Source organism: Rhamphochromis longiceps, linkage group LG9 (assembly GCF_057381845.1).
Source record: "Rhamphochromis longiceps isolate RC_006_pf linkage group LG9, R_longiceps_female_GT1.1, whole genome shotgun sequence".
Lineage (NCBI taxonomy): Eukaryota > Metazoa > Chordata > Actinopteri > Cichliformes > Cichlidae > Rhamphochromis > Rhamphochromis longiceps.
This window is the reverse complement of record NC_140565.1, coordinates 12112667-12135510: the sequence shown is the minus strand read 5'-3', so window position 1 is coordinate 12135510 and position 22844 is coordinate 12112667. Positions and strand designations below refer to the sequence as shown.

The window sequence follows — 22844 nt, the reverse complement described above, 5'->3', positions numbered from 1 at the left end:
CCAGAGACTTAACATTTTTAGAAACACAATTTCCTTTCAAGAGTTGCTGAGCAGAAGTAGTCAGCAGGTGCAGTCAAAGACATTTTGTGTGATTGGATGATTATCAGGATGTCCTAAAAGCATCATTTGAAAAACCTTCAGTTAATCCAGTCCAAGAACAAAAGAACATATTTCTCCCATACTGGCTTCCCTGTTAAATCCAGAATTTAATTTAAAATCTTCTTACACAGAAAAGTCTTGAATAATCAAACCCCTTTTACACACCCACTTTACTCTCAGGCTGCGGGCTTATTTGTGGGGTTTACAAAAGTAGAATGGGAGGCAGAGCATCAGCCTTCATGCCCTTTTTTGTAGAACCAGCTTCCTATTTGCACACGGGAGACTGACGCCCTCTCACTATTAAGATTAGGATTAAAACTTTCCTTTTTGATTTATAGTTAGGGCTGGATTGAGTGACCCTGAATCCTCCCTTAGTTACGCTGCAATAGGCAAGATTGGGGACTTCCCATGGTGCAAGTATTTCATCTTTACTGAAGAACTGAATATGTTTTATTAGCATAATCTCCATTATAATTAATGAGATTTACAAATTTCACCTAGTGAAACATGTAACGTCACACTTTGACCCAGAAAAACAAAATGAAGTCAAAGAAGTATAAGTAGAAGAAAAAACATGACAAAGAGGAAAAAATGAGAAAGGAAAAGACTCTATAGACTCTATTTCTATGCTACATGTGCTGCAGCAACTTGACTGTACACTTCAGTGAGTGTGGTAAATAATGAGCACTGACCTGGTCTGCCATTTTTCCTGGCTCTCGCCCTTCTCTCGTGGACAGTAAGAGTACTTCTGAAATTCATTGGCAAACAGCACGCAGTCGTGTCGAGGGTCTTTGACAAGGGTTTGCAGCCGCTTGTAATATCTGCACAAACGCACATTACAAAAACAAGTACATTCAATAAAATCATAAATTACACTCAAGAAAGCCTCTCATTAGTTTGGGAGAATGGTGGGGATGTTAGGAGAACGTTAACCCTGAAGCACGAGGGAGAAAAAATAGACCAACGTATGTTGACTTTTCCTAACATAATTTATGTTCCTTTGTTCATTTTGGCTCATTTTTTAAATTCACTCTTGTTTGTAAAAATCAAAATAAAACAAAGACTTGTCTGTCAGATAATATGCATTAGACCTAAACATAAGATCCTGATCTGAAATTATTGAAAGAGGATGACACCTGGCTTTGTTATCCTTTGAGTTTCACAATAAAAGCCCAGTTGGTGAACTAAAGCAGCAGATTGCTTTTTTCTGAAACATGTTGACTATGTGTGAACACTATACTGCACTAACTTTAACGTGGCACATTTCAGAGTACATGTAGTAGCTGTTTCACACTAAAAATGAACACTTGTACTGATCAAACAGATGAAATAAGAAATAAAGGCCTACAAATGCCCCGATCACTAGTTGAGTTAATATAGATGATGTATAGAAAATTCAGCGATTCTGCAAAGTGAAACTGCAAAGAGAGTCCACGATGAAGCTTTTTTCTCTTTGCTGTGTACGTTAAATTCAATGGAAAACAGTAAGTAGTGATTCAGTATGACAACTCTGTATGTTTCACCAGATGTCCACCTAACGCTATCAAAGTGAAGCCTCATCACATTAATGATGCAACACTCTAAAATGGCTGTGTGAGCACAAATCAGGAATAAACTGGACTGAAACCCGAGTTCACGTGGGACTTCTTATTTACAGTGCTCATCAAGTTTGTCCAAAGCGCTCCTGCATGTTTATGCTGGACACATATTTCAAGTCACAGGCTGCGTCTCTTTCAGCTTTGTCAGCAGAGCTCGGATATAATGAGGCTGACCCCTGGTCAATGTCTACAGACATGTGTAGCTAGGTTAAGCTGGGCACACAGCTAACAGCTTGATTATGAATGCAACTCAACATTTCAAACAGAGCATCAGAATGGGGAGGAAAGTCGTTTAAAAGACTTTGAGCACGGCTGGTTACTGGTTGCAGATGAGCTACTCTGAGCATTTCAGGAAGCAGGTGCCGTGTTTGGGGATAGTTAACAACGCAGACAAGTTGCATTCATTTTAATGACATCACCACTAACTGCATTTTAAGACATGCAGTTAGTGGTGACAGGTTAATTGGAAACACTAAATTGCCCATAGGTGTGAATGCAGAAATGCGAGTGTGAATGGTTGTGTTAGTCCTGTAAGACTGGCTGACACATACCCAGGTACTTATATTCAGGTGAAGAGCAAAATGAACATTTAGGGTACAGCAGAGAGTAATTTGTGTGACAGCTGTAGTAAAACCCAATTTGTGTTTGTCTGTTTAGGTGACTTCCAAGCAAGATACGTGGAGGAGCACCGGCTTGGAGAAGGAGGCTGTGGAGCAGTGTTTGCTGGCTACCGCATAAAGGATCATTTACCAGTAAGTGTTCAGATGGTGGTAGTAAGACAGGCAGTAATGCAGATAAGGGATAATATCGTAAGCTGAGATGTATGCTGTTTTACACCTTTAATGATGTCATACTGAGGAAATGCTCATCAATGCCCTGTGTCTTTTAGGTGGCCATCAAACACATCCCAAAGGGGAAAGTGTACTGCAAAGTGAAGGTAAATGTGCAAGACTTGAATTGTTTTTACATTAGTGGATTGCATGCAGCGTTCACCTGTGGAACGTCTGTGCCTCATCATCCACTTTGTTGAAATATTTCAGGATGATAACGGGAAGAATGTGTCAGTGGAAGTTGCCATCATGCTGAAGCTTGCAGCTGAAGCAGATGGATCAGTGGAAACATCAGCCCCAGTGTCTCTGTTGGAGTGGTTTGACTTTGGCAGAGAGCTGATCCTGGTGATGGAGAGACCTGTCCCCGCTGTGGACCTGGATAAATACATAGAAGAAAATGGAGGATTTTTGCCAGAGGACAAGGCCAAGGCAAGTTGACTTGCCTTAGAAGAGTCTTAGACTGTACATCATTCAATCAAAGCACAGAGTATTAGAGAAACATTAACCCATTGATTGATTATTGTCTTTTTCATCGTTTCCAGGTAGGGCTGGGCTATATCATACCATTCACGGTAATACCGGTGTAATTTTGGGCAACGATAGGAAAATGAAATATCGCGCTAGAATAGGTAAAACGCGCATGCGCAGTGCCTATGTTTACATACGCAGATGGCGGTGACGCAGAAAGAGAAGAGCAAAAGTGGATCGTTGAATGAAACGGATGAACCAGAACTGGTTTGTAAAAATGCTGCAACTTTAGTGGTGTGGAACTGGTTTAGCTTTCGTCCGTCAGATACACAACAAAGCACGATTTTTGGTAGCGCATGCTAGCGGGCCGCCGTTATTACCGTGTTGTTTGGAAAATACGGCACACTTAAAATCAATCCTTTGATTTTTCTGAAACTCGACAGTGCCCCTTATAATCCCGTGTGCCTTATGTATGAATTCTGGTTGTGTTTACTGACCTCAAAACGATTTTATGTACACGGCGACTTTGCTAAGCTACAAAGCCGCACCGCTCGATGGATTGTCGGAGCATTACGGCTATCGTAGGCAGGCGCCTCGCGGAGTGATACGTACTGCACCTCAACGTGATATTACCGTATTGTGTGTGTATAACCTCTTTTTAAGCTTTGTGGATATTTTACATGGTTATGCTGAGGATATGTCGGCCAATTTCCACTGGAAATGCCTTTTGGTTAAACTGTCAGCGAGGAATTTGCATTTGCACTGTTACATTTTTATATAACTTTAATGCACATAAAAAAACAGCTGCTTGTTTAAGTGAAAATACATTTATGGGGTTTTTTGCACTAATAAAGTTGTGGCGTTGTAAAGTATTTTGTCTAGTGTCAGTTATATCGTCAGTTATATCGTTATCACAACTTTTCAAATGTATATCGTGATAAATATTTTTGGTCATATCGCCCTGCTCTATTTCCAGGTCATTCTGAAGCAGCTGGTTGATGCTGCGAAGCACCTGGAGGATAAACACATCTTTCACCGGGACATCAAGAGTGAGAACATTCTAATTGAGACCGGCTCAGATGTACCGCGTGTTCGTATCATCGACTTTGGACTGAGCTGCTTTGTTAAGGAGCAGTCGCAGTACCGCGTCTTCTATGGTAACATATTCTGCTCTTGCTCTTCACAGATGTCACAATTTTCGCCTTTTGTTTTAGAAGAAATTGCAATTGTGTCTGTTTATTAGGTACAGAAATTTACTCCCCTCCCGAGTGGTACGGGCGCAGTTGCTACAGGTGTGGACCCACCACGGTATGGCAAATGGGAGTGGTTCTGTACGAAGCGCTTCATGCCGGGGACTTTAACACCACGAGCTTCCTCAAAAAGCGCCTGAAATTCAAAAGACATCTGTCCAAAAGTAAGAAAACGTCACACTTCAAGACTGACTGATGGCTTGGACCACTGGAACTATCATCTTCATGTTTTTTCTCTTTCCTTTCTTTCCAGACTGCCGGGATTTCTTGGACGCGTGTTTAACCAAAGTCCCGGAGACGCGGCCGACGCTGGAGGAGCTACAGCATCACACTTGGCTGAGATAAGCCTATCACACACACACACACAAACACACACAATTCAGACGTTATCATTTATGTGTGATGTATGAATTACCTTTCTTTTTTTCAGGAAATAATTTTTTTTAATTGGCCCACTTTAAATTTCAGTGTTTTGGAATTCCTGTAACCCCCCCCCAGCCATCCCAGGAAAGGGGATCTCTCTTTGAATGGGCTTTCCCGAGGTTTCTTCCCGTCAGTCTGGCCCCCCCAGGGGAGTTTTTCCTCGTCTTCATAGAGAGCTTGGGCTGGCTCAGGAGCTCCATCAAAACTGTCTTTATTTAATTACTCTAATGTAATCATATACTTTAAAGTAATCAAATAAAAGACAGTAAAAATCTGAAGACTTGAAGTAAACTTCCATTAAAATAAAACTTGTTTAATTCATCTTTGCTGAGGATACTGTGTTATTACTATTTCAAGGATTATGTCAGAACACCGGATACTGGTACCCATCCCTACCCATCACTAGGGAACAGAACAAACCAGACATCAATTACAACAAAAATGACACTGACCCAGCCAGCATGACTCGTCTGCCTTAAGAAATGTTTAGCAATATTACAAATTGGGTGATATGCCTTAAAGTAGCTTCTCATGTGTTCAGCATTGTCAAAGGCTACATTTTAATTAAAACCACAATCTAGTAATGTTCTGTCTTTAACCTTCCTAATTTGTTTTTTGTCCTAACCTAATACTAAATTGCCAGTGAAAACAAAAGTTACATAAATAAAGAAGAGTAAAGAAAATTACGGTCTTTTTTATTGTAACAGTTTACCAGTGTACAGTTTGGTTTGTGACATATCTATCTAATAGACTCCAATTTGTGCATGTAAATGGAGAGTCCTCTTCACACACTGAGGTTAATTATGGAGTTCCACAGGGTTCAGTGCTAGGACCAATTCTGTTTACATTATACATGTTTCCCCTAGGCAGCATCATTAGAAGACATAGCATAAATTTTCACTGCTATGCAGATGACACCCAGCTCTATCTGTCCATGAAGCCAGATAACACACACCAATGAGTTACACTGCAGGAATGTCTTAAAGACTTAAAGACCTGGATGGCCGTTAACTTTCTGCTTCTTAATTCAGATCAAACTGAGGTTATTGTACTCGTCCCTGAAAAGTTTAGAAATATGGTATCTAACCAGATTCTTACTCTGGATGGCATTACCTTGGCCTCCAGTAACGCTGTGAGGAACCTTGGAGTCATTTTTGACCAGGACATGTCCTTCAACGCACATATTAAACAAATATGTAAGACTGCGTTCTTCCATTTGCGCAACATCTCTAAAATTAGAAATATCCTGTCTCAGAGTGACGCTGAAAAACTAGTTCATGCATTTATTGTGTGAATGTGTGTGTGAATGGGTGGATGACTGGATATGTAAAGCGCTTTGGGGTCCTTAGGGACTAGTAAAGCGCTATATAAATACAGGGCATTTACCATTTATTACTTCCAGGCTGGACGACTGTAATTCATTATTATCAGGATGTCCAAAAAACTCACTGAAAAGCCTTCAGCTAATCCAAAATGCTGCAGCAAGAGTCCTGACAGGGACTAGAAAGAGAGAGCAGATTTCTCCTGTTAAATCCAGAATTGAATTCAAAATCCTGCTCCTCACATACAAGGTCTTAAATAATCAGGCCCCATCTTATCTTAATGACCTTGTAGTACCATATCACCCTATTAGAGCACTTCGCTCTCGCTCTGCAGGCCTACTTGTTGTTCCTAGAGTATTTAAAAGTAGAATGGGAGGGAGAGCCTTCAGTTTTCAGGCCCCTCTTCTGTGGAACCAGCTTCCAGTTTGGATTCGGGAGACAGACACTATCTCTACTTTCAAGATTAGGCTTAAAACTTTCCTCTTTGCTAAAGCATATAGTTAGGGCTGGACCAGGTGACCTTGAATCCTCCCTTAGTTATGCTGCAATAGACGTAGGCTGCCGGGGATTCCCATGATGCATTGAGTTTTTCCTTTCCAGTCACCTTTTGTCACTCAGTATGAGTTAATAGACCTCTCTGCATTGAATCATATCTGTTATTAACCTCTGTCTCTCTTCCACAGCAGGTCTTTTATCCTGTTTTCCTTCTCTCACCCCAACCGGTCGCAGCAGATGGCCCCGCCCCTCCCTGAGCCTGGTTCAGCTGGAGGTTTCTTCCTGTTAAAAGGGAGTTTTTCCTTCCCACTGTCGCCCAAGTGCTTGCTCATAGGGGGTCATATGATTGTTGGGTTTTTCTCTGTATCTATGAAGCGCCTTGAGGCGACTTTTGTTGTGATTTGGCGCTATATAAATAAAATTGAATTGAATTGAATTGTGTTAACTTGTGTAGTTACACAAGTTACACAGGCAGAATGCCGTGTGAACACTGTCTCCAGGTGGAAAACAGAATGAGCGATACACCTGCTGTCAGGCCTGCAGGGTTTCTCCCTGTGATGTTCTTCTCTGTCTTGTGGTTGACATTTTTTTTTTTTACTGGCACAAATAATTTGTGGGGCGTCTTATTGTGACACCTGATTGTTGTAGTATTTTTAAAATGGCTGTGCAAAAAAATAAAAATAAGAACCCCAGATGCATTGCCTGCATTTTTAGATGAATAGTTGTATATAACTTTATTATTTACAAAATTTTTGTTTAATATTAATTTTAAAAAAAATTACCACTTATATTTGCATTTCAAGTTATGAAAATAATTTACTAAACATGTCTGTGGTTTTTATAGTAAAGAGAAAATATAACTACTACTAGGGTTTTATGTGTTTGTGTGATTTCAGACCAGTTGTTTTAATAACTGTAAATTTGGACGTGTGAGGTTGTGCTGAAAAGAATGATACCAAGAAAGACAAGGTAAAAAAACAACAACAATCAAAAGCAGCCAAAAATGGCCAATTATATTTTGGACCTCAGAATATTGACCCAACAAATCATGAAAAATGAGGTTTCAATAATTGTTTGTGACAGTGCAGCTTTCTGGCAGTAGTAGTAGTCAGTACAATTTGATTTTTTTCTAACAAAAACAGTATGAAACTTAAGTTAGACTTGTGTTTGGAAATGAGCCCCCGCCCAGTGTTGTGTAGCTTTCTGGATTTTATACTTATTGGTTACATATTTATTTATTATACAGGCTATACAGTACACACATTTTATGTAACTGAAATGTTTAATTATGTGGGCTATAGAAAATAATTAAGTTATAGACCATATTTATATGAAACATATGCTTAATGTATATTAATCATATGTAACACCTGCATATGTCTTTAAAACAAGGCTTTGATTTTGCCACCCCATTTGATTTCCATGCCAGCCTGGAAAAATTTCTCTAGATCCGCCCCTGGACCTGTCCTGGACCAGCAACATCAAATCAGTGACTAAAAGAGCTCAGCAGCGACTGCATTTTAAGAGACGACTGAAGAAGGTGCACATCCCCAAACCCATCTTTAATACTTTCTACAGAGGTACCATGCAGAGCATCCTAACCCGCTGCATCACAGTCTGGTATGAAAACTGTCATGCGTCCAATCGCAGAGCCCTCCAGAGGATTGTGTGGACCGCACAGCGTGTTATTGGCAGCTCTCTACCCAGTCTACAGGATATTTACACCTCACTGGGAAAGCCACTAGCATCATGGCTGACCCGCATCACCCTTCCCATCAACTGTTTACCACACTTCCCTCCAGAAGACGACTGCGTCATCAGGAGCAGGTCGGCAAGATTGTGCAATAGCATTTTCCCCCAAAGCAGTTTGGCTCCTGAACACCATGGTTCCCTCCTCCGCACTGAAAACTTCGCCACACACTTCTTGGACTACATAATACTCTCCTCTAATTATTATTACTATTATGATGTGAACATTTTGTGCACTTAAATCTTACTGTGCTAATGACCCCTGCATCAGCACCTTGTTTGGAATAGCAGTGGAGAAGACATAGATTCAATGCTGCAGACGTCTGAGCAAAGAAAGCTTCTAGAAGAGTAAAGACTAGCTAGAAGAATGAAGATTCACAGAGTAAATGTGAAAATTCATCACAGGGCTCTATGCACTTGATTAACTGACCATGAGCAAGTTTGCTAGTCTGGAGCATTCAGATCCACCACAAAGACTGTTCAGTGCTCACAGAAACTGCACAATACCCAAGAGCTGCATCTGAGCCTCTACAGGCCTTAAACAGCATGTTAATGTTCAAGACAGTTTAATTAGAAAAAGACAAAACAAGTATGGTTGGTCTGGAAGGGCCGCCAGGAGAAAGCTTCTTGTCTCTAAAGAGAACACAACAACTCAGTTGAGGTTTGCAAATTTGCCCTTGAAAGCTTCTGGAGCAACATATTTTTAAAAGATGAGACTAAAGTGGAGGTTTGGTCATAATGCACAGCAGTAACTTCAGCAAAAATCAAACACAGCACAAACACCTCAAATCCACTGTCAAGTACGCTGGTTCAATTGTGGTGATTTGAGCTTGTTCTGCAGACACAAGCAATAAGCACCTTGCAGTCCACGAACTCCTCTGTATGCCAAAGTTTTCTAGAGTCAAATGTGAGGCCGTCTGTCCAACAGCTAAAGCTTCTCCTAAATTAGGCCATGCAACAGGATAATGAGCCCAAGCACAGCAGCAAATCTACTGCATGGAAGTCCAGACCTCAACCTGACAGAAATGCTGTGTATAAAGAAATGCTTGCAAATGTTGATGAATTGAAGTTATTGCTGCTAACTGCTGCTTCTGTAACCGACTCAATCATAGAATGATTATGATATTGAAAAAGACAAATGCCTGAATCCTAAATTGTGGATATCCTTTTGTTGTGATCTAAAATGTAACACTAAATGTGATTAAAACACTAAAAATCTGGACTCTTGGGCTCAACAACTGCAAGGATCACCAGCCCGAGGAAAACACAAAATACACATGACCCCGTGACAAAGACAATTCATTCTTGAATGAAGACATTGATCTGACTTTTTAAAATTTTGCCAATTGTGTTTATTATTAAATTATTGAGGAAATAGAAAGGGGGGAGGGGTTTTAAAGAAGAAGGTAAAGGAAAGGGATAGAAAGGAGGAAAGAGATAGAGGAGAGAAAACCCCAACAATCCCCTCTGAGCAAGCACTAGGTGCGACAGTGGATAGGAAAAACTCCCTTTAAAGGAAGAAACCTATGACAGAACCAGGCTCTAGAGGAGGCAGTCAACTGTCGGGACTGGTTGGTGGGTGAGGGTGAAAAGAGAGAGGGGGGGGGGGGGGGGGGGGTGGGGGAGATGGGACAGGTGATAGGAGTTAAAGGGAGACAGGGGAGGGAGAGGTGTCAGGAGAGAAAGGGAGAGAAAGAGAGAGGAGAGGTGAAAATTAAGATGGAACAGAGGTGGAGGAAGACGAGGTGACATTAGCAGTAGAAAAAGTAGAAAAAGTAGAAAAAGCAGGAGTGTCCCTCCTCCAGAAGAAGCAGAAGCGTTTTTTCTTCTTTTCCATGAGCTTTTCCACGAGCACTTTTTTCTCTAGGATGAGGGTTCTCAACTGATCGATTGTTTCTGCATTCTCCTGCTCAAGTCTCTTGCATGTTTTCTCCACTTCTTCTAATTTGGCTTGTTTGTCTTCGAGCCTTTCTTTCATTTCTTTAGATGTTGCCTCCTGCATTAGCTTTGCCTCGTGCAGCTCTGTATAACTCTGTTGTAATTTGTTGTGTGTGTCTTCCAACTGCTGACTTCTGCTCTCGATTTCTTGAAGTGAACACTGCAGGTCTTCGTTTGTTTTCTCTAGTTGTTGCTTTAGCACCTGCATCTCAGTGTTTTTGCACTTCACGTTGTCTGAAAGTTCCTCGACTTCTGTGTTTTTTCTCAGCATGTCATTGAGCTTACTCTGCATCTCTGAGCATTGGTTTTGCAGTTTTTCCTTTTCCTCTTCCAGTTCAGGTGTTTTGTAGTTCAGTTTGTTATAAAGTTCTTGCAGGTTTTGGTTTTTCCTCTCAAAGTCCTGGAGAATTTCTTTGTCTTCTTTCTGCTTTATTTCCTGTTGTTCTTGGTCTTGAAGCAGCTCTTGATATTTGTGCAGTGTTTCATCAAGCTTTACCTGCAGCGCTCCGTATTGTTCCTGCACACCTTGGAGTTGGCACTGCGTGTCTCTCTGGTCCAGTTTTTCTTTCTCTTCAAGGATTTCTTTATTCTTTTGCAGAGCTTCATCAAGCATTACTTGCGAGCCTTCGTTGTGTTTCTCGATGTTCTGAAGTTTGCAATCCAGATGTTTCTGTTTCATGTCTTGCTGTTCTTTCTCTTGAAGGAAATCTTTATTTCTTTGCAGTGCTTTATCAAGTTTCATTTTCAGCGCTGTGTATTTTTCCTGCACGTCTTCAAGCTTGCAGTCCGTTTGTTTCTGTTTAATTTCTTGTTGCTTTTGTTCTTGAAGCAACTCTTTATTTTTGTTCAGTGTTTTATCAAGCTTTACCTGAAGCGCTTTGTATTTTTCCTCCATGCCTTGGAGTTTGCACTGCTTCATGTCCTGTTGTTGTTTTTCTTGGAGGAGTTCTTTCATTTTTTGCAGAGCTTCATTAAGCTTGATTTGCAAGCCTTTGTTGTGTTTCTCCATGTCCTGGAGCTTGAAATCCATTTCCTTCTGTTTTATCTCCTGTAGCCTTTTTTCTTGAAGAAACTCTTCATTTGTGTGCGGTCTTTCATCAAGCTTTACTTGCAGCTCCTGATTCTTTTTGTCCTTCAGCACTAGTTTTTCTAGTGCTTTATCAAGCTTTGCTTGGAGCTCAAAGTTTCTTCCCTGTCTAGGAGTTCCATTTCTTTCAACTTTTGAATATCTTCCTTTTCTAGAAGCTGGTTGAATGATTTGTCTACTTGATCAGGAAGTTGAATTTTGTCTTCCTGATCACAAAGAGGAGAGTTGGGCTTTACTGTTTTTTTTCTGTTTTCTCTGAGACATGTTTGAATCTGTAAACTGTCACTCTGTTTATATCTGAATTAACTAATTTCAAGAAACTGTTGCAATTACCTGGACTGCCTCAGCCCAGGTGATGTAACATTAGCAGACAGAGGGTTTGATGTTGCAGAATCTTTGGAGCTGTGCCATGCTGAACTGAAGAGCCCAGCTTTCACCAAAAGGAAGAACTAACTGGGCCCTAGATTGCCCAATCAAATCTCTTAATGCCACCTGCCCTCTCCTACATTAACTGTGGGCTCACCTTGTAGAACAGAGTTGAGTGTGGAAGAAATGGCAAAAAATATGGAGCTGAAAAGCTGAGAGAGAAAAAGAAATGATAAATAAATCAATGTGTCAAATTAACTGACATGTTAGCTGGTAGAGTGCCCACTGCATTATATATATATCATCTCTTTTTTATAATAAATAATCAAAAACTTTATTTAAACTAAGATTTTAAAAAATATGTGCAGTGATTGATGTGCTCTCAGACATGTGCTTCAATCCACACACAAATACAAAACAATCTGACCACACGTACAACTGTTTCACAAACTCTATAAAGCATTCACACTCCAATGGATGCATCAGAAAGCAGCTTGGGATTACAATCTTGTCCAAGGATATTTCGCCTGCAGACTGGAGCAGCCAGGGATCAAACCAGAAAACTTTCTGATCAAAAGCTGACTTGTGCTAAATGCTGAACGGCAGCCAACCCATTTTAGCCATTTAATGAATGTGCCATTTAATCTTGGCTGCAGCCAAGATTAAATGGCACATTCATTAATTACAGAGTTACGGATTGTTACATGGAACTCAAAAGAAATAATGAACCCATCTCGTGTCCTGTGTCTTCTATAGCTGTCTGTACTTTTACTTCCAAAGTTCATCAGCAAACAGTTTGCAGGCCTCTAATTATCAGGCTGTACTCAAGCGCTTGAATTCAACCTAAAAGCTGTGCTGTCATACAGAACCAAGTACCCTCCGCGGAAACTATAGCTAATGTCACAACTGGATCTGATGAGACAGCTATGATTTCTGGACTCGAAGTAAATAATCCTGAATCAATTTATACAACATCAGTTTGTTTGTTTTGCTTTCATAACAAATAGTTTGAGCCATATACAAATACAGAAGTGACAAATGGAAACATATTTACAATCCAAAGTCAGACTAACAGTTTTCAGTAGCACAGTCTTTTATTTACAGTCTGCTTCTCCTGGTGGTAAACCTCTATCACATGTTTGGATTAAAAATTAGGCCTATATAGCTGCTGGTTCCAGTTTAAGCAATATGTTAAAAATACTAAATTCTTCATTGATTTGAGCTGTGGGGTTTGCTATACACTGGCAGAAAATTGTAGAGTAAATGGTGAAAACAAACAAACCAAATAACAAGATCCTTGAATTCCATCTTTTTTATTAACAGAAACTCCAACAAATTTGTGCCCAATTGATGATGTTTGGGACATGAAAAGTCCAGTCCAGCAGGTGGCGGTAATGCGCCTTAAAGCTTTAACCGCCAAAAAATACAAGAGCAGAAGAAGAAGAAGCCGAGTTCCCGCTTTATGGCGTTTTTCCCTCCGATTATTGTCAAGACTGATTTAAAGGTAAGCACCGAGCTAATATTAATCCGAGTCTAGTTAATCTTGAGTTTAGCTCCTGAATGAGGCTTTCTGTTGCTCTCCTCGGTGTCTCTTCTCAAGTTTTTGTGAACAAGTTGGAAAAAAAAATCTGACTAAATTGACTCAAGCTGCTTTAAACTAATTTACAGAAAGATATCAGCAAAAGGTTGTGAAACACAGAGAAGAAAAGAATTTATTAGAAGAAAGCTTTTAAATGAGCTCATTGTAATCAGAGTTTCTGTTGTTTTATTAGCCTGTTATTAAGGCTACTTAGCATCTCTGTGGCACCTGCACAGCTTATGAATGCAGCTTGCTAGCTAAGCTAGCTAGCGCCACCCTTCTTCCATATAAGGTCACTTCCGGCTCCAAAAGACCCAACATGTTGGCGGTAAAAGTGCTATAATGAAATACATTTATGAGAAATGTAAAAATAAATGTGTTCCAGGCTAAAACACAGCTGCCTTTATCAGCGCAAAGTTGTGATGAGGCTTACTCAGATGATGGCTCAGATTTCTACACCCACTCGGATATACAGATGAAATCAAGACAAGTACATCAATACAAAAATTCACAGGATTGTTCAAAAATAATAAATTGCATGAATATAGGAAATCTTCCTCTCAGTGACTGAGTTGTCTCATTGTGTCCTCATTTTTTATAAATCAAGGCCGGAGTAACCCAACCTTAAGTGTTCATTAAGGTTTTTGTCACATAGATAGAAAATAAACTCAGAGATTAAGCGGCTGTTATAAACAGAGTGATTAGTTTATGTAAAAAATGTAGTTTGTTGTTGTTCTGGTTTATGTGCTGAAAATGGTTTTATTTGTGTATGTTCAATGTGTTAGACTTGTACATAGTTAAATATATGATCAAATAATGTTGAATCCTGGATATGGATTTGTAAGCAATGAAATTTGAAATAAGGGGGTAGGAACAAGAAAACTTCATCCTACTCCTTTTCGAGCACACACATTCTGTAGACATAGATATTTACATGAAAACTTGATGATTTTTAAGTTTTGTTATTTTTATTTTTTTCTGTTGTTATTTCAATTATATTTGCATGTTTGAAATAGATAGATAGATAGATAAAATTTATCTATCTATCTATCTATCTATCTATCTATCTATCTATCTATCTATCTATCATTTCTCACGGCACACGTATATTGTCGGGTTTTTTCTTGGCCAGGGCATATTTTAAAGAGGAATTGCTCTCCTGGTACTGGTGTGCCATACTGCTGAATTTGGTATCGGTGCTCAAACCTTTTGTGTTTGTTTCAAACAAGTTGTCCACCCAGGGAAGCTAAAATGTGTTCTGTGTGTTCTCAGATGAACATATGAGACACTTTGACTCTTCAGTGCAGTGTGGAGCTTAACAAAGTTCTGTTTTCTGTCCCAGCTGATCAGGAGGAGGAGAAGAGTCTGACGGAGCAGCAGAGGAAATTTCAGCTACTTGGACTCAGCTCAGCCACTGCAGAGAAAACAATGAGCTCAACACAGAAGGTGACAGATACTAGTGTTAAGAAATACTCCATTAAAAGCTGAAGTACTGATATATATATTTTATGCTAAACTAAATGAACCTTGTGCAATATTAATGTAATGTAGAAATAATGTATACAATGTATACAATGCCTACATCTTAGACGGTGACGTTGCCTCTAAACATCAAAATGAGCAGGAAGATGTTAAAGTGGGATTCAGCAGGATTCAACCCTAAAATCAGCTGTAGTGGCTCAGTGTGGGGAAAAGGGTCACAGCTCACAATCATTTCTATTGAGAGCTCCAGTAGATTTTTTTAATGTGCAGGCTGTGATCAGCTGACCTGCTGCTCTCTGTGAATTCAACCAGATGTCAGCAGATGTTTCACGAGTTGTCCTGGCTGATTTCCTTTCTCTACACTGACAGTACACTGTCTTTATATTAGACACTAAACTGTTGGTATGTGGGTGGAGCTCAGTGAATGAATGTCAGCATCATGAGCTTAAGTTTAAGTTAATCTCTGCTACACTTGATGTAATCTAACTCTGACATGAGCACCACAGTCACTGTGCACCACTCACACACTGTTCTTTACTTAAATCCATCACATTACAGTAAACTTGCCTGCTTATCCTGCACTAACCTGCAGAGGATTTTACTGCAGTCTTTACATCACATTGTGAGACAAACTGCACACAAACAGTTTGTGTGTTTGCTGATGTTTGTTGGGCTGATAGAATCGCTGCATTTGAAATTACCTGCCACATAAAAAATATTACTCCATTTATTCTCGCTCGTCTTCTGTATTGCTAACTAGATGTTGAAATACCGCGACCGCAACTTATCAGCACCTGCAGTCGTTCAGGTTCTGGTGGTGTTTGGTGCCACACTCCACCTTCAGGTTTAAAACTAGTGTTAATGGAGGGAGTTTGAAGCTTCAGTTTGTTTAATGACTGCATTTCACTCACTGCCTCTGTATCTCTGTCACTGCAGGACCAACGTGGACCGAGAAGTCAGCGCTCTCAGGAGGCCGACAAACCTCACAGAAGAAAGAGAGAGAAAAAAAACACCTGTGACGAGTGTGGGAAGGATTTTACCTGGAAGTTTAAACTAAAACAACATCAGCTCATCCACACTGGAGAGAGACCGTTCAGCTGTGACTTGTGTGGAAAGTCGTTTTCCTGGAAGAATTCCCTGAAAAGACACCAAGTCGTCCACAGTGGAGTTAAAGCTTACAGCTGTGATCAGTGTGGCAGAGCTTTTACTCGAAGTAGCAACTTACAGAGTCATCTAGTTACCCACTCTGGAGTTAAGGCATACAGCTGTGACATCTGTGGAAAAACCTTCAGCCGGCTAGGGTACCGAAATATACACCTACGCATTCACTCCGGAGAAGATGTGTACTGGTGTGATCAGTGTGGCAAATACTTTACAACAGACGCACACTTACAACGCCACATGTTTACCCACACTGAGGAGAGACCTTATCAATGTGACCTGTGTGAGAAGACTTTTAAAACTCCACAGTACCTGAGACAACACCAACAGATCCACACCAGAAAGAGACTCTACAAGTGCAGTTACTGTGAGGTTTGTATTTTTATTTTATTCTTGTAAGTTCAGTCTGACTGTTTGGAACAAGTCTGCTCATTAAATTGTGTTAGCATGTTAGCACTTCTACTGCACCGAAGAGTAGCTCTGAGCCATTATTCAGGTTTTCATTTCATTTAAGTGTAAGTCAGAGGTTACTGTAATATTAAATAAGTATTGCTGTAGTATTATGGTGGTAGTATTGTAGTTATTGTAGCCCAGTAAACTGAGTGTGTTAATTGAAACAGTAAAATGTAATTGGACGTCTGCAGAGATGCTCTTTATTTCAGGCGACTTTCAGGATAAAAGTGTTGAAGGACTGACTTACACTGTCTTTGTGTCTTTGTTTAGAAGCAGAGCGACACAGATGGATCCACTTCTCAACCCTGTCATCGCTGTGGTGGTGGGAAAGACTTTCGTTGTGACATCTGTGGAAAAACTTTCAGTCTGCAAGCCAGCCTAAAAATACATCAACGTAAACACACTGGAGACAAACTGAAATACTGCAAAGAATGTGGGAGAAGCTTCCCCACATCAGCTAAGTTAAAACGACATGAACTCTTTCACAGTGGGGTCAAAAAGCACCTCTGTGATCAGTGTGGGTCATCCTTCACCACTGCAGGTCAGCTTAAAACACACAAACGAGTCCACACAGGAGCGAAACCATACAAGTGCAGACACTGTGACAAAAGCTTCTCACAGTCAAGTAATCGTAACGAGCATGAACGTACACACATGGAAGGAAACTACAGCTGTGAGCAGTGTGACAAGAGCTTCAGTAATCTCAGTTCATACTCTGCACACAAACGATCCCACGTTACTAATAAACTGTTTCACTGTTACCACTGTGCCAAAACATTCACTTCATCATCTGCTCTGTGCAAACATCAGCGCGATCACGCAGGGCTGAAATCGTTCCCATCACAGGATCAGAGTGACTCTGAAGAGAGAGAAACATCCTCTGGTTTCAGAGTCCAACTTAAAACCCTGGAGATCAGGCTCCACAGAGCTCAGGTCGGCTCTCCTTAAGTTTAAGTTAAAGTTCAAATGAGGCTGTGAATCAAACTTCCTGTAGTTCCATTTTAATCTTTATAAATTGTTCTTCTGTTTGTGTTCAGTCGTTACCTTTTTTTTTCAGTGGTTGGATTAAAAATCAGTTTTCTGTTGTTTAAGTTTTTATTGAATGTATTTTGTTAAATAAAGTTAAAATATTGTTAAATAAAGAATTGTTTGAACGACAAAGATTTTGAGCCATGATGTCATTTCCTGTATTTCAGAGTAAAGACTGAAGTGACAAATGGAAACATGTTTACAGTCATGGAATAAACACTGATGGGTCATCTGTAGGAAGTTCTATTGCTGACCTGACAGACTCGACCTTGTTTACAAAGAAAGAAAGGAACTGATGACATGTGTCAGCAGAGGCTTTCAGGGTTGTTTAGAGTAGAGCTGATAGTCTTAAAGAGAACACGGCGATTATGACAATTTAACACAATGATCTGAGAAAAATATCTGTTTCTCTCATTTTTACTGTATTCTGATCAAATTTCCAACATTCTTTTAACATTTCAAAAGAATTTGTCTTTCTTCCACTTTCACACTTGGCCCTAAAAACACCAACATCCGTGCATCACCCTTGTGTCAGTCTAATGAACCTAACATGTGAGTGATACATAACACACATTCACACTGGCTGCATATATCAGTCCGGGGGGGCAGAGCAGAACTCTGTATGAATCAGACGCGCTCACATATTCAGGCTTTCCAGAGGCGTTTACCATCAGAAGAAGCAGAACAATGAATCATCAGCACCCTGCAGAAGAACACAGCAAGCAACAACTCTAACAATAAAGACGTGCTGGAGCCAAAAGATGCAGATAGCGAGTTTTAAACGATAACGCACAGGATCAAAGGGGGAGAGGGTAAAAACCCACTGCCTCCTGAGATAAAGATCAGCAAGTCAAGCTGGCAGCAGACGACACAAAACGCTCTCTGGAGGAGGCGGCGACTGTGGAGCAGGCCGACGAAGAGGCGGATCGGCAGACAGGAAGCTCCCGGGGTCCCACAACAAGATGTTGCGCGTCAGACCGGAGCAGGATATCCCCATGTTGGTGACACTGCCCATCGAGGTACAGCCCAACTTGGCAAACCAACCCTTCCCTTTCTTGGACACCACACTGGCTGATCTGGGCATCCAAGACTGAGTCTCACTCCGTGTGGGGACGTTTTTTTGTTTTTGTTTGTTTTTTAAGAAGCAATCATGTGTATATATTCAGCTCAGAGCTGAAGGAGAGGGTGGTTTGGGTTGACACCAAGAAGACCCATCCTAGAGGTACGGCGGTGGGATCCAACTGCAGGGATGTGGTCAGATGGCAGTCTGTGGAAATCAGGTGACAGTGAGAGCAACTTGATTTTCCTATTTTGTCCTTCAGATACGAGTGAAAGCCCAGATGCCAGGAGACAAGCAGCTCCAGGAGGTCCTGTACAGCACCGAGGTCCACACTGACCGCTCCTTCTGCTGCACTGGAATGGATATCCTGCTCTGGAAACAGACGTGTGCAGGTCTAGAAGCAGTTTAAATCCCATACTTTTTTGATCTGTGAGGCTCTTAATGTCACGTCTGCAGCCATGAAAGTCAGCTCAGGGTTTCTTGATTCTGATTTTTCTTTGCTGTGTCACATTTAGCTCATATCTGCATTGCCATGCCCTGAAAACAAGCTGCCGAGCTTTAGTCAGGCTCAGGGACAACGGGAGATCTGAGGAGCAACACGATGAGAACAACTAAAACTGAACAAACTTAACATCTGATTACCTTTTTTATTTGTAAGAAAAAGTTTAACATGAACGCGCCAACTGTCCACAGCAAAGCTTATTATGACAAGACTGCTTTTATTCAGTGATGTCAAAGTGTCATCACTTCATACCTCTGAACTGACATTAGATGTATTGCATACCTTGTTAGAATTACACTGTTGAAGCATTTGTAAAAAGCTTCTGTCCTTGTTAATTTATGTTTTAGGATAAGTTTTTGGGCTGTGTAAGGTCACAGGTTGCATTTCTGAGCAGAGTAGTAAAGGTAAAGTAAGTGTTTTCAAAACTAGCCACTCAGCATGTGTACAAACAGTGAGAAATCTCTGAAGAAAACCGTTTGAAGGAGCAAGAGCACACGTGTTTCTCCACAGGTTAAAGCCCGCTTTAATAATCAATATGAATCAAAGACTTCTGTCAACACAAAATAAATGTAAGGAAACACACTTTCCTGTGCAACATCCAGTTTCTATAACTGACGACAAGCTTGGACCACAGTGATCTAAACTCATCCTCTACATTGGAAATGTAAACAAATGTAAATGTGGTTTTTACTGTACCAGAGCAGGGCTGTGTGTGTAGAGCACAGCCAGGCAGCTGAACACTGTATTGTTCTCTTTTTGGTCCTCTTCGAGCGGGAGACGAGCCACCAAAGCTGGCAACACCGGTCAGTGAACACATTCAGTTTTCAGGCCCCTCTTCTGTGGAACCAGCTTCCAGTTTGGATTCAGAAGACAAGATTTCAAGATTAGGCTTAAAACTTTCCTCTTTGGTAAAGTATATATTTAGGGCTGGACCAGGTGACCCTGAATCCTCCCTTAGTTATGCTGCAATAGATGTAGCCTGCCGGGGATTCCCATGATGCATTGAGTTTTTCCTTTCCAGTCTCCTTTCTCACTCAGTATGAGTTAATAGACGTCTCTGCATTGAATCATATCTGTTATTAACCTCTGTCTCTCTTCCACAGCATGTCGTTTATCCTGTCTTCCTTCTCTCACCCCAACCGGTCGCAGCAGATGGCCCCGCCCCTCCCTGAGCCTGGTTCTGCTGGAGGTTTCTTCCTGTTAAAGGGGAGTTTTTCCTTCCCACTGTCGCCAAAGTGCTTGCTCATAGGGGGTCATATGATTGTTGGGTTTTTCTCTGTATCTATGAAGCGCCTTGAGGTGACTTTTGTTGTGATTTGGCGCTATATAAATAAAATTGAATTGAATTGAATTATCTGAGGAAGAAGCAGAGTTGGTTTGTTTCCAGCTGAAATCATCCAGGCTCAGGAATTTGAATCGATCCACATCATTTCCGCTTGAACTAGAGAACATGAGTGTCGACTTACATTTGGTCTGTGAGACACATGTCATAGTGACAGTATTTGGGTTAATATGGCATTACTCACCCTGGTCGCATTTCTTCAATATCAGGCACCAAGTTCAGGAACTCGTTCTTTGCAGCCCGCGCAAGGTAGGAGGTCTCCAGAGTGGGAACCATCGGGAAGTTTTCACAGTCTGAGCAGGAGGGACTGGAGGCACGTGAGCTGTTCTCAGGGGTCCTTTAACACAAATCACACCAAGTTAGAATCAAATAGATAACCTGTCAATAACCGTTTGCAGATCGAGGTCAATGTTCCTAAAAATATGTTTACTTCTGGCCCATGGAGCCACAGCGGGAGTCCGAGAGAGAGGGGCAGGTAGAGGAAGGGGTGAGGGTAGCACTGCTGAAGCTCGTCACGGATGGATCACGTCCGATCGGTGAGATGAGAGAAAGCTGAAGTGAAACAACAGCAGGATGAGGTAGACGTCAATATAGGAACTCCCTGATGTGACACAGAAAGGCTATTTTTTTATTTCTTTGTATTATTTCTCACCTTGCAGTCACTGATGCTGTTCACCAGCTGCTTGTATTCAGTATTGAAGGTGTGTGTCAGAAGGCGCAGGCACTACAACACAACAGGAACAAGACCGATCAGCTCCGAGCAGAGAAGGAAGAAGGCAGCAACAAGAACGCCCACTAAGCCCACGTTTTTCTCACCTTGGTGGCCAGCTCCTTCTCACGCTTTCAAAGGTGGTGCTGGAGATCTGCGAGGAGACGGAGGTGGACGTGGACAGAGTGCTGGAGCTCACGCTGGGGGACAGAGACTCACTCAGGGACTTGGTGGTGGGAGCTGTTCCCACGGGAGCCGCCTCTCCCAGAAGGTGACGGGTCTTTTCCACCTGGACGAAAGATGGGGGCGAATGTGAGGTGGGGAGAAGAGGGGAGGTTAGTCATGTAACGTCTGTACTCTAAGAAAAAACTTTTTAGAATAGCACTTTGGTCTTTGAGTTGAAAAGTCATTTTTCCCTCTACGATATTAAACAGATTTATTTCTTTATGAATCTTTTAAGGCCCCACCTCCTGCAGCTGCTCCATCTTCTCCAGCTCCCACTGGTGCTCTAGGATGAGGCTATCTCCTCTGGGCCTCCAGCCGGCCAGGTTCTCCTCTCCACGCACATAAGCCACTGATGTGTCCAGGACCTTCCTCCTCCTCCTCTGCATCCCTGCTCAGGACATGAGCCCTCATTAGGATGAAGCTCTCCACAGAATTATGATAAAACAGCTGCCGTTCTTTAAACATGTTTCATGGCCGCTCACCTGGGCTTCCAGTGTCAGACATCTTACACAAGCTCAGCTCGTAGATCCCAGTCACTCGGTTGCTATAATGAAGCAGAAGTTTTGAACAAGGAAACTTTGTAACAGGGCAGATATCTTTGATTGTGAAACAGAGATGGCCACAGTGCAGCAGCCCAGATTTACCAGTCAGCAGTTTTGGAGTATCCAGTCCCAAAGAGGTTCTTGAGAGAACGGGGTGGGGAAATCTTGGCGTCTCGGGAGTAAAAGACCGTGCAGATGTCTTTGGTGATAATGGCAGGCTGGATGCAATGGTCCAGCTGCAGAGAGGAGATAAAGGGTGTGTGTTAGACACGATGACATCAAGAGACTTAAAAACACGTACAAACAGGTACAACACGGCGGAGCAGCGGCTGACCTCCAGATACGCAGATAAGGTCATGTAGATCTTCTCTCCGTAGGGAGTGACGCGGTTGAGCAGGAGGGAACCTTTTAAGGGTGTTTTTATTTGTGCTCCCTGGCCTGGAAATAAACGGTTTCCGATCAGACCTGCTTCATCTTTGTGCCCTTGGTATCTGACTCGCTTGCTCCCCCATGCATTTTAAAAGAATCCTTCTCTTCAGCATGAAGTTCTGGCTCAGCTTTAGTGTCTGCATTACATGTACACAAAGACAGAAACATTCAATGATAAAAACACACAGTGGAATAAAATTGTAAGACGTCATCAGTTGATGCAGTTTAAGGACACTTGTTGTTCTGTGCAGTCTCACCTGGAGCTCACGCTTCTAGTTCATGCCATCATGACCAAAGATTCTTCAATTAATAGTTTAAAGATGTCCATGAATGCACTGCTAACTGCTCTTCACCCTGATAAAAATCAACATGCATTTAGAATAAGAAACACTTTTACAAAACCAAAAGCTTCACTGTACTTAGTGATTTATACGTCTACAAAACAGGTTCAGTTTGTAACTGAGAGAGCGGCTCAGTGGCGCTGAATTATATTTCCAATAGAAACACAATTTCATATGTTGTAGTAACAACACACTGCCACAAGATGTCAGCCTAGGCCTACTTTAACATGCTGTTCCAGTACAAAAGAAAAAGTGACAGAGCCTTGAAAGAGTGACAGAGACACTTTTTATGAACTCATCTGTAATGTGTCACCTTTTCTGTAGGATGAAGAAGTGCTTCCCTTCTTTTAAAGTAAATACAGGCT

At 41.4% G+C, this 22844-nt stretch overlaps 2 protein-coding genes and 2 pseudogenes across 2 annotated transcripts in view; 2 read left to right on the top strand and 2 right to left on the bottom strand.

The window, feature by feature from the left end:
- LOC146661827 (DIS3-like exonuclease 1) overlaps window positions 1–2830 on the bottom strand; it is a 44489-nt gene extending 41659 nt beyond the window's left edge. The window contains exons 1-2 of the mRNA XM_085418314.1: window positions 2691–2830; window positions 792–920 (exon numbers count right to left, since the gene is read on the bottom strand). Of these exons, the coding sequence (XP_085274440.1) occupies window positions 792–920; window positions 2691–2715 (154 nt within the window). The 5' untranslated portion in view covers window positions 2716–2830. The remainder of the gene's footprint in view (window positions 1–791; window positions 921–2690) is intronic.
- On the top strand, window positions 2519–4450 carry LOC146661826 (serine/threonine-protein kinase pim-3-like; annotated as a pseudogene).
- Window positions 4451–4455: 5 nt separating this feature from the next.
- LOC146661824 (kinesin-like protein KIF1B) lies at window positions 4456–22226 on the bottom strand (annotated as a pseudogene).
- LOC146661825 (uncharacterized) lies at window positions 13088–17248 on the top strand. Its single transcript, XM_085418268.1, has 5 exons — window positions 13088–13129; window positions 14451–14457; window positions 14547–14650; window positions 15623–16219; window positions 16571–17248. The coding sequence occupies exons 1-5, from the start codon at window positions 13088–13090 to the stop codon at window positions 17246–17248; spliced, it is 1428 nt and encodes a 475-aa protein (XP_085274394.1).
- Window positions 22227–22844: the final 618 nt, after the last annotated feature.

Coding starts and splice junctions, on each gene's coding strand:
- LOC146661825 (XM_085418268.1), top strand. CDS start 13,088: ATGGCGTTTTTCCCTCCGATTATTGTCAAGACTGATTTAAAG. Junction 14,651..15,622: donor CAATGAGCTCAACACAGAAG/GTGACAGATACT, acceptor CTGTCACTGCAG/GACCAACGTGGACCGAGAAG. Junction 16,220..16,570: donor ACAAGTGCAGTTACTGTGAG/GTTTGTATTTTT, acceptor GTCTTTGTTTAG/AAGCAGAGCGACACAGATGG.